Source organism: Osmerus mordax, chromosome 1, assembly GCF_038355195.1.
Source record: "Osmerus mordax isolate fOsmMor3 chromosome 1, fOsmMor3.pri, whole genome shotgun sequence".
Taxonomy (NCBI): Eukaryota; Metazoa; Chordata; class Actinopteri; order Osmeriformes; family Osmeridae; genus Osmerus; species Osmerus mordax.
Window position 1 is genome coordinate 20012399 of NC_090050.1, and position 11679 is coordinate 20024077.

The following is an 11679-nucleotide window of genomic DNA, read 5'->3' on the forward strand; positions in this document are numbered from 1 at the left end:
TGCGTTATGTAAATGTCCTCGTCCCTGCAGTCTCTTCCTCACCTGTGATATCCCTGAATCAGTGAACACCACTCAGACTGCTGTGCTCTTATGTTTAAGCAGTGTTTTTGTGTTCTTCTTTGTTTCCCTTATTTCAGAGAGCGCTCCTCTCTCTCTCTCTCTCTCTCTCTCTCTCTCTCTCTCTCTCTCTCTCTCTCTCTCTCTCTCTCTCTCTCTCTCTCTCTCTCTCTCTCTCTCGCCTCTTTATTTTTCACTGTACTTCACCTCAAAAACATTCATATCAGTGATACGTGTTAGCTTGGTGTACATCACCTTTTATGGCTGACTAAAACCTTTGGGTCCTGAGTGTCTGCTTGGTTACAGCTCCTGTGGGTCATCCCCCTAACAGATGCGTTCCTGTGAGCCTGCTGCAGCAGGAGAGCCTTATCCTTCCAACCTGCTCCACCTCTGTCCATGTTCCACACCTGCAGCTCTCAAGGCTCAGACTAGAATAGCAGTGGCATGGCCATGTTGTGCCAAGTTGGCCATAGTCAGCGCTTGTTTTACACAGGAAGTTGCAGGCATATAGGATTCATTGTCATTGATGGTCTTTGTTGCTCATGTTTGAACTGTGTGTGTGTGAACCAGGGACCAATGTACAGGAGGCCAAGAGGATCTTGTCAGAGAGTGGACTGCCCATCACGTCGGCCAGTGACCTGGATGACGCTGCCAAGAAAGCTGTGGCCAGCATCAGGAAGTAGAGGATCGCCAAAACTCCTCTGTTCAGTCCTACCCTCTTCCAGCCACATTCCCCCACCCACCCCTCCTCTCCTGGCTTAACCCCTCCCCGCAGCCCTCTGGCCCTGATATCAACCTCTGGTGATTCAAGAGGATTCAGCAATGTCTTCCTGGTGCTTCCTCCTCGTAAATGTCAGGTCATCATGTTTCAATGTTGTTTTAGTGTTGGCCATACTTAAATAGGAGGGGATATCCTGTTCATGTCGCAGATGCCTTTGTGTGCCATCACTGTGATTTCTGTAAAGGACAGTTTGTCAAACATGTCTCCTGACAGCAAACCTGGAAGGACTTTCAAAGAGCATAAGGCCTTGCTTATCTCTTCTGGTTTTCTATTTTGTTTGTCATCAGTGTCAAAAGGTTATTGGTGCTTTAGGAGAAACTTCCTGGGTTTGCCTTAAAGCCAATGCCTTAATTCCATGTTGTTTGTAAGGCAGTAGAAATTATCTTATTCACCCGATGTCTATCATTATCATATTTGAAATCAGGTGTATGAAGTGGGCAATCTTACAGTATTGCACTCTGATTTTGTAATTCCATATTTTATTGTGCTGCAGAGAATGTTGATTTAGCAGGATATAACTTTGATAAACACTGTGCCTACTCCATGAAGGAAAAATGGTTGACAGGTAATCTAGCCAACACTTTACTTATTCATTCATTTATCAAATGTCGTTGTAATTACTATTTTTATAATCATGATTGTATATTGCCAGTTGAGATGTTGCTGGTTAACTGTGTGTGTGTGTGTGTTTATAATTTGAGAGAGAAATAAATGACTATTTCAGCAATCTTGACTTTGATTGATCTTTTGTTTATTTGCAGCTTCCCCTGTTTTATGTGCCTAGCATATCAGTAAAGGAGGAAGGAAAGAAAAAAGTAATCAGGCTATCAGTTCTTTTGAGGTTGAGTTCATTTGCAAAATAAATAATGTGAGAGGGGGAAAGCAAGCACTCTGCACTTATCTATCCTCAAAGCTCTGGCCTTAAAGTGGAGTTTTCAGAAGTTTGTGAGAAATGCAGTTAGCCAGGACAGAGATAATCCTGGTTATACAGCACCAAACCTCATCATGTAGAACGTCATGAGTGAACCCCTCCCACAGCCTTGGTTAAGGTCTGTACTCCTTTAATGAAGCCCTGGAGTGCGGTCACAAGGGAGATGGTCAGGGGTGGGACTGTCCTTCATGGAGCCAGTCGGCGTGTGTGTCAGAGAGGGAGATATCAGTGAAATATATCCCTGTCAGACTGGCTGACTCTGATAGATTATCTGTCAGGGGATCTGACAGGACACCCAGACCCATTGGATCAACTGCCACCTTTACAAAACACACACATGTACAGTCACACTCGCATTGCCCAAGCTGATTTACTACTTACTCTGCAGATACACTGAGACACGGCATATATTATGGATCAACTGCCCTGGAGCTACAATACACCCGTTAAAAACGACAAAAAGACCCTGTGATTGTGAATATATGCTAGGTGTACAATGTGATTCATTTCCTGTCACTTTTCAGACCAATCAGGAAGGCCCAACCTCTGGCTTTAGATATAGGAATATCTTGTGTGTTTTGGCCGTCGCAGGCAGTAATTGACCTCCACCTGGCATAGGAAGCTCTGGGTCCTCCCAGCTGGGTGTCATCTGGCAACAAACAGTGGAAGTTCTCCCACGCCCAGCCGACAGCCCAAGCCGTGCAAATGGGCTGGATGGTTCAATAATTGCCTTATTTCATGCTCTTCCTCCGGTGTGTCAGAAATACCCTCACTGATGGATTGGACGGTGGAATTTAAGGTTGTTAAAGTGGCCTTCTTTGGCGTTGACATTGTTTAATTCAGAACCGAGCTGGAGGTCAGTGGGAAAGGTGTGCGCTGATTTACTCGCCAAAATTAGTGACGCTCTGTCATATAAATATAGATGAGGAGAAAAGCAGTGGAGGTCACTCACTGGCTTCCATCATTTACCCTCTGCTTTTAACTTGGCGAGCACCTCTCCTGGAGACCCTGCACTAGATAAGCAGCTAAGCTGTTACAGAGGATATTACCATAGTTTCTCTCTTTAATTAAGCTGAATTATTATGCCAGGAGTGCGTTCCTCCCTTTGACTCGCTTTATTTGTCTCTGTAATTGTCCCATTTCAGTTTCTAAAAGCTTTGCAATTTTTTTTTTCTTTTTTTTTTTATCCCTCAGAATTGATGTCAAAGCGGTAATTGCCACTTTATGAAGCTGCCTTTTGTGTTTAACATGGAGCTGAGGCCCAGCGTTTGTGAAAACCATCTTTAGACAGTAGGGTCAAGCTGGCCTCTCAGGAACCATTGGTTATTTATTGAGTAATTTGGTGGAAACAACTACTAATATATTAGTTCATAAAAAAGCAATAACATTTTAGATTGCCTACAGCTATTGTACCTCTTCTGTCGGGGATAAGACCTGTTCAGTATTTACAATTTTCTGTTGTCTTGCCTACTGACAATATGGATGGTCTTGCAAGAAGGCGAAGGTGTCGACTGGTGTGTGTGTCCTATTTATTTATTTTTGTTGATGTCGTGTTTGCCTTTATTGTGTGTCTGTTGGATGTTATGAGTCCCTGCAAACATTCCTCATGGCTGTGTCCTGTCCTTCACTTCCTAGACCATTGTCTCATTACAGGCCAGACACTTTAGAGTGCACCTACTGTATAGCCCCAAAACACTCCATAAACAGACCCTTTCACTCCTGCACTCTAATTGTCTTTCTTCTAAATCAAACCATATAGAATTGGCTTTGACAGTTTTCATGGTCAGAAAACAACAAGCGGTTTAAGACTGAGTTCTAACATCAGGGGAGAGAGGGAGTTCTGAGACTGGTGATTGTGTGTTTGTCTCACCGGCTGGTGCTCAAGTCTAAACGTTGGCCTTGGATCACAGATGGGAAGAAAAATCAATTTCCCTCTCCTAGAAGTGTTTCTGCAATTGAAGGTCTTAAAAATCAATCTAAATTACCTCCTCTGCCTTTTTAACAAAAAACTGAGTTGAGAGGAGGCAGATTTAAAAGTTGTGATGAGACTGTCTGCTTGAATCTTTTTTCCCCTGATTATTGCTTTTTTCCCTTTCACCTCTTACACAAACAATTCAATTAAATTACTGCTTTAAAATACATATGTTGAGAAAAGTATACTTTGATATATATATACAATGTATACATGTATATATAGGGGGTGGGGGTGGGGGGGCTGGGAGTGGGAGTGGGAGGGGGGGTGGGAGTGGAGGGGGGGGTGGGAGTCAGGTGGCTGAGCCAGGTGGCTGAGCGGTTAGGGAATCGGGCTAGTAATCAGAAGGTTGCCAGATCGATTCCCAGCCGTTCAAAAATGACGTTGTGTCCTTGGGCAAGGCACCCTTCACCCTACTTGCCTCGGGGCAAGTAGGGTGAAGTAGTGTCCCTGTACTTACTGTAAGTCGGTCTGGATAAGAGCGTCTGCTAAATGACTAAATGTAAATGTAATATATGTATATTAGGCACAGAACATTGTGAACAATTTAGAGTAGAACATCCTTCAGACATTGTTGGGGATTCTGTAAATCCTAAATATACACACACACAAAAAAAATAACATTACCCCCTGACAATAACTACGTAGTCTGCATGTTTCCCACTCACCGAACAGAAAAAAAGGAAAAAAAGAAACTCAAAATAATAGAAAACTACAGAATACAAATAGTATCTTTTTCTTCTGTGTCTCTTTTTCTCTCTCTCTCTCTCTCTCTTTCAGTCCACTGTACCTTTTCACACACAGCTGTGTATATTAACAGTTTACACACTCTCTCACTGTCAATGAGCGTTTAATGGTCCTTTATTAATTAAAAGAGAGAGATAGAGAAAGCAGAAGTCTGAAATGAATGCACCCCACCATTCAACCACGCAGCCTTTTCAAACATTTGTTAGTTCCCCTTTGTTTGATAAACTTTCTCCTCTGCAAACTTTTGACAGTGATTTGTATGTGTGTTTGTGAGCTGTCTCTGATCCAATTATCTACAAAGAGGTATCGAGAGAGCAGGCTTCAATAACGGAGGAATCTACTGATAACCTGACACTAATTAAAAGCTCATTTGGTGTGACCTCTGAAAAGCCTTCCTAATTAAAACAGAGGCAGAAGCAACATAATGCTGTTTCAGATTGCTGGGTAATTAGGCGGCAGGGCTTCCTGGTGGAGTTCTCAGCAGGTGTGTCTAGGACACGCTCCGGCACTCCACAGTCCCACAATGCACCCCTTTGTGCCACCCGGCAAATGAAACTAAAGGCTTAGAAGGGATGTACTGTTATGATGATGAAACAAAGCAGGAATACAAGACAATGTTAACCGTCAACTTTGACAATGTGTTGTGTTGCTTTCATCCAGCAAAGTTTCTGCATTTAGTTTTAGAACGAATTTGGCCGTAACCTAATAGGTAAGTACACCTGTTTAGTTAGGAAAGCTTAAGATAATAAATGAAAGCAGACAGATGTCAATCATGTCCAATATGGAATGACTTGTAAATAGTGTGGTGAGCCTGGAGGAGGTTAAACCGGTGTTAAGGTGACTTTGGTAGTTAATAGCTTTAACAGGCTCTTTTCCGTCTCCTACCTCAAACTCAGGGTGAATATAGGAAGCCTGTGGGTGTCAGGAACTATTTGGCATCAAATGAGTTTGACTGCAGCATGCAGCGTCAAGAGTGTGTGTGCGCAGTGCCTGGAAAAGTGGCCTGCCACGGGTGATTTTGGCGACATGATATAGCAGGGCAGTAATGAGGAGATGAAGGCTACACACTAACAAACGCACACACCCTCGTTCCACAAGGTGATGAAGTTTGGCACCCTGGCTTGTGTGGAGATCTGGCCTGATGCTGCCTGCTTGATATTGCAGGCATTCTCTGTAATCACAGCCTAGATGTATTTCTGTTTTGTTTGCGTTTGTCTGTATGCATGCGCGCAAGACAATAAAGGGTGTCTGTGTGTTTGTTTGGAACTGCAGGACATTCTGAGGTGTTTGTGTTGCAAAATATGTTCCATATGTTTGTTTGTATTTAGACGAGGAAATTATAATGGTGTTTATTAATTTAGAGAGCGTGCTGATTGGTTAGATTTCAATCAGTACGGTGCAACTACTGCATCTCATCTGTTTGTTTTTTTCATTTCTGAACAAGCAATGAATGAACTTCATAAAAATCCTTAACACACACATTGAGGGGAACGGCAGGAAAAGCACTTCAAAAAGTCTGAGATATGTGTAATAGCATGACTATTGCAATTTCTGAGGCCCTGATTGCAGGAAAATTAGTTCTCTTTTGACGGTAATCAAAAGAACAGTTTTTAAATTGAAACAGCAGAGTATTCTGGGTACTCAGTTGGTTTTGTCCCATTTATATTCCACCAAATACAGGATTTAGGTCCCAGAATATATTTGTTAGCATCAGGACAGTCAGATAAAGAGTGGCATCATAATAAATGTGTGTGTGTGTGAAGTAGTCAGAGCACTGTGGGAGCAGTCTGGCCTACTCTCCTTGCTGAGGCCATTACTTATATTCACTGGTTATTTCAAACACTTCCAGTAGTAAAATTCTCCATTACATGGGTCAGTAGAGGGCAATGGGGGACGAAGGACTCCCTGGTCTCTCGTGGAGATCCAGGCCCCACCTGTACTTCTGTCTTACTGACATGTCTATCCGAGCTCTGATTGCCTGTTAGAAAGACTCATTCACAGTGACAAGAACCCCTTTTTTCCACGGGAGCCATTTTCTCCGCCATGTCAGATATTGGGATATTAATGAATTCACAATGACAGTCCTCTGAGAGCGAGGCTGCCTGCCTGCCTCTGCAAATTTATCCGCAGGTCCGTTGTACCACGGGAAAGAAGCCCCGACTATGAAAACAAATAGGTGCGGGTCAGAAACTCATCTCCTCCCAGAGATTAAAAACTCATCTCTCAGAGCGGAGCGGCCTTATTGAGGCTGATTCCGCGGCCCTCTATGCAAATGGTGGTGTGATTAGACGAGGTGTTGCCGTGGTGAGACGCAGCGAGGCCGAGGACGCCATGTCCCTCTGTCCAATTACCACTGTGTGCTTCACAGTGCACCCAGGAGCCCTGGCCCAATCAGCTAGAGACAAGCTTTCTCACATGCACACATACATACAGTACACACACACACACACACACACAAGCGCATGCGCACACCTAAACACACAAGATTCAAGACTCCACAAGTAATGTATGCTGGCCTCAGAGGTCCAAACATGTTTGAACTGAACTGCAGTGATATACACAGTGATATCCCATGTGTAAAAAGAGTGTTATTAATTCATTTTAAAATGTAATAAATGAGCGCTTAATACATTTTCATTACATGTGTATTTCTAATTGGAAATGTTCTTAAAATGACCTGATTTTGTATCTTCACTTATTTACGGAAACTTGAACATACCTTATGTAAGTATGATTGTACTTACACTTTGCCTGATGTGTGATATGTGTTCACTTGGGATACACAGTGATGTTTATAATGATATCGCTGCTAGGATACTCCGACAGGCCCTGTCTCAGTGTTAGGCTCAGGGTCACATGAGGGCTCGCTCAGGGTCACATGAGGGCTCGCTCAGGGTCACATGACGGCTTACTCAGGGTCACATGACGGCTTACTCAGGGTCACAGGATGGCTTACTCAGGGTCACATGACGGCTTTCTCGGGGTCACATGACGGCTTACTCAGGGTCACATGACGGCTTTCTCGGGGTCACATGACGGCTTACTCAGGGTCACATTAGGGCTCGCTCAGGGTCACATGACGGCTTACTTAGGGTCACATGAGGGCTCGCTCAGGGTCACATCAGCGGTCACATCAGGGGTCGCGGTGATTTCAGCATAGTAAGAGGAATTCAGATACATCCAGGTTTATCTGTCTCATATTAACAGATGGGCTAATAGTTGTATATCTGTTGTTTGACTGGCTACATGGCATTCAATAAGACTGAGAACTGTGCAACACTACTGAGTTAGGATGTATTCATTTCTTGAAACTTTAATGATGTTACAAATCATTAAAAAGTGAAGCCTGATTCCTTTTTAATGAAGGCTTCCTGGCAGCTCTGGCTGTAGACTGTGGCTGTGATATTCATCCAGGTTTGTTTCCTCATTAACCTTATATTATGCAAGCTAATGCAGTTCAAACTCTAGTTTATGGAGAGACATCCTCGTCTTACTCTTCTTGTTTTTTCCCATTTGATTCAGTCCTTTCATGTTGACCAGAACCTCTGAGGGTCGTGGATGATTTTCATTCGGATTGCTTTCACAGCAACTTTCCTCTTTAATGAGCAGTGTTTCTCCTCAAGGTCGGGCTCTCGTGCCTCAACCATACTGTGTCAAACATGTGTGTGTGTGTGTGTCCTCTACCAACCATGTTATTGAGCCACACTGCTGACATGAGGTCAGTGAAAACAAACTCCCATCAACCCCCTCACTTCCTCTTGTTAAGAACTAGAGTTACCTGACAATGACTACCTCCACGACTTGGGCCTTCACAGCGCCCCAGGGCCATTGCTTTTAATAAGGTACGTATATTTATCTCATCCAGCCTGTCGATTGCCTTACCTGGATCAATAAGGATTAGTATTTCACACCGATTCAGATGTCCCCCTCAGGGGCCTTTTGACAATGAGGCCAGGAGACATTTTATGTGAGTTTATATTACACACACCGTATTCATATCTTATTACTATATGGTTGTTAGTGAGAACAGTGTCTGAGTACTACTCAGGACTCCTGCACATGCAGAGGGACGCTCTCATTTCACACTTTGTTCTCATCCAGTTCAGTCAAGACACTCATGTATTGATTTAACCATTTATTGATGACCATAGACATGGAAATAGGTTTGACTTTGGTGCAGTCGATGTGACATCTGGGAGTCAGATGGCTGAGCGGTTAGGGAATCGGGCAACTGTTCAAAAGGTTGCCGGTTCGATCCCTGGCTGTGTAAAATGACGTTGTGTCCTTGAGCAAGGCATTTCACCCTACTTGCCTCGGGGGGAATGTCCCTGTACTTACTTTAAGTCGCTCTGGATAAGAGCGTCTGCTAAATGACTAAATGTAATGTAAATGTATCTATGGGAAGCATTCCTTGCCTCTAGCATTAGCGAGCAACATACATCCAGTATGAGGCAGGGTGCAAATAGAGTCTAAACCTGATGGACAGTAACATACAGACAACACGGGGGAGATGGGGATGGTGGAGGGCTGCAGCAGCACAGAATCATAGAACAACCAGGGGAGAGGGTACGTGTGTCCATGCTGCATTTGTCTTGCTGCCTTATTGGACATGGACCCATGGGGTTGAAGTAACACAGGTGTAGTTGATGAGTGAGATGACGCGCTCTGCCCGAGTGCCATGCCTGAACTAGGCTTCGCTCATCTGTTGCATCATTTACCTTCTACTCCTTCTTGACCATGGTACCTGGAAGGCGTATTCTGAACAACTGAACATTCTCATCTCTTTAATTTGGCAATGATAGATCATAAAAGAACAATATTTGCACTGTACTGTAGATTAACAACATGCTCCTTCAAAAATCCCAATACTGTGTCAGTCATTCTTCTCAGTTCAACAGAGATTGAGAAGACAATATTATGAATTTTGAAACCAGTCACTCAACTAACGAAACAGCTGTCAATTTGCTACTTTGGTGGAGCCGTGAGGTTCTCCTTTGAGCCCCTCCTGCCAGCCCACCTGGATGTGTTGCCCTTGACACGTCCTTCAGCTGCCTGAAACACTCCATGAACGACTCAGCTGTGCGCGTAACAACACCGAGGAGCCTCGTTCTGCAGCTGCTGATGCATTCTCTTAGGTGCCCGTGTGTGTGTGTGAGTGTGTGTGTGTGTGTGTGTAAAAGTTTCAACTCCACCCACCCACATCCCTCATTTCTCCTTTCCCCTCTCCCCTCCCACCACCTTGCACCTCAGCGCAGCAGATGACATTTAATAAAATATTTATAAAAAACTATCTCTGAACAGTGTAATTAGAAGCAGGTTTAATGTCTGTATAATCCTCTGGCTCCTGTTTGGCCCTCATCCTCCATGTGCATGACACATTCTGTGCCGCAGTGCTGCACTCAAACTGGTGCTGTTCCACCAATAAGCACTCTGCTGGGTTTAGTCATGTAACATGCACTGATGAAACCTCACCTTGGATCAACACTGGACTGCCTCCCCCTCCCTTTTTGGAGGTGCTGTTTATACCGCTCCAGTGTGAGGCCAGAGCCCAAGAGGTGCAACGTGCTGGAGAAAGAGGGAGAGGGAAAGAGAGAGGGAGAGCGAGAGAGAGAGAGAGAGAGAGAGAGAGAGAGAGAGAGAGGGAGAGCGGGGGAAGGAAAGAGAAAAATACATTGTCAGATATCGAAAGGGAGAGAGAGACAGGCCTATCTACGTCAAACACACACGACAACATCCTCTACCATTTATTCTTAATGACTTGTGGAATTAGAATGGCTCTTCACATTATTGAATTTCAGGTTATTAATTACTTTCCAATTACTTTAACAAATATGGTACATTGAGTACCTAATTGTCCAGCTAACTCTGAACAGATGGATAGTGCTGTGCTAGCACAGAGCTGGAGCTAACGGAGAAGAATGGAGATGGGGAGTGCTAACACACTCCACTAGCTGTAGACCTGCTGCCTCCATGCTAGTTCAGACACCTGTGGCATGCTGTAATTGGCTGGTACATTAGGGGCCTGGTGAACCTGTAAGTGCTGGATCATGTCTTGTGAATGTTTTATCAGTCGCCCTGTAAAAGTTTGCTGCCTAAAGTCATTCCTTATTTACAATGGAAATAAAGTTTTGCATACGTATAAAACTGATGACTGTGTTTGTGTATATGTTTGTGTGCATCAGTAAACAGAATGGTTTTCAGTGTGTGTTTGTGTGTGTGCGCCTCACAAGAGACAATATGTGTCACGTGTGTTACTGGACGTGTGGTGAGTGTCGAGCCTGCCTCCTCTGTGACAGTGAAAACCCTGATGGGAAATATCTCCCTAATTAAGAATAATGAATAATTCAAGTCATCCCATGCTAATTAGTATTCCATCAGCTACCGTGGCGATGACGGCCTGTCGGAGCTCAGCTCACTATGTTCCACGCCCGACCAGGGAGTGAAGGAATGCAGACAGACACTGACAGTTGGATGAGATGGCTCTGTAATACACCAGCGTGGTTAGCTTCCTCCAAATCCACAGCTAGACCTTAAGACAACAAAAGAAGCTAATGTTTTCAAATGTGTTACTCTATCGTACTAGCCAAAGAAGGAGCAAAATATCAAGCTAATGTATCCTGCACTCCTTCACCACAAACGAGCAATATTGTACTTAGCCATTAATGTTTTACAGCAATGTGGCCCTGCTGTAAAACGTAATTGCTTCCTCAGAGATATCCGATGCTAATAAACACAATAATTAAGTAGGCAAGTATGTTTCAGTGACTCACCGAGGTTAACAAGAAGATAATTACTGCGAGGGCAAATAACCGCTTCTCTTTATTTACTGCCCTGACATTAGTTTGTTGTAAAATTAATAAATATTATTACACCATAGTTTAAATATTATCATAATAGTTATACAAAATATTACTATAACTATTCAGCACATTTCTGAATACCATTACTAGATGTTAGAGAGCTCTAATCCTAAGGACAAATGTTTGCTTGTGCATGGTTTGCGTTTCACTGGTGTATTACTGACATTTCAGGACCAATCCTGATGTTCTAATGCTGTTTAGGAATAAGAAACAAACTCTCCCACACACATACACACACATACACATACACACACATACACAGGGGAAGCATACACCACACCCATGTGGACTCAAACGTACCACACACACACACACATTCTGGTGCACCCTG

General features: G+C 43.7%; 1 protein-coding gene across 1 annotated transcript in view; it reads left to right on the top strand.

Annotated features, from left to right (window-relative positions):
• The window catches only part of suclg2 (succinate-CoA ligase GDP-forming subunit beta), a 59161-nt gene extending 58325 nt beyond the window's left edge, over nt 1–836 (top strand). Inside the window, exon 11 of the mRNA XM_067234772.1 lies at nt 628–836. Within this exon, the coding sequence (XP_067090873.1) occupies nt 628–740 (113 nt within the window). The 3' untranslated portion in view covers nt 741–836. The remainder of the gene's footprint in view (nt 1–627) is intronic.
• The last annotated feature ends 10843 nt before the right edge of the window (nt 837–11679 follow it).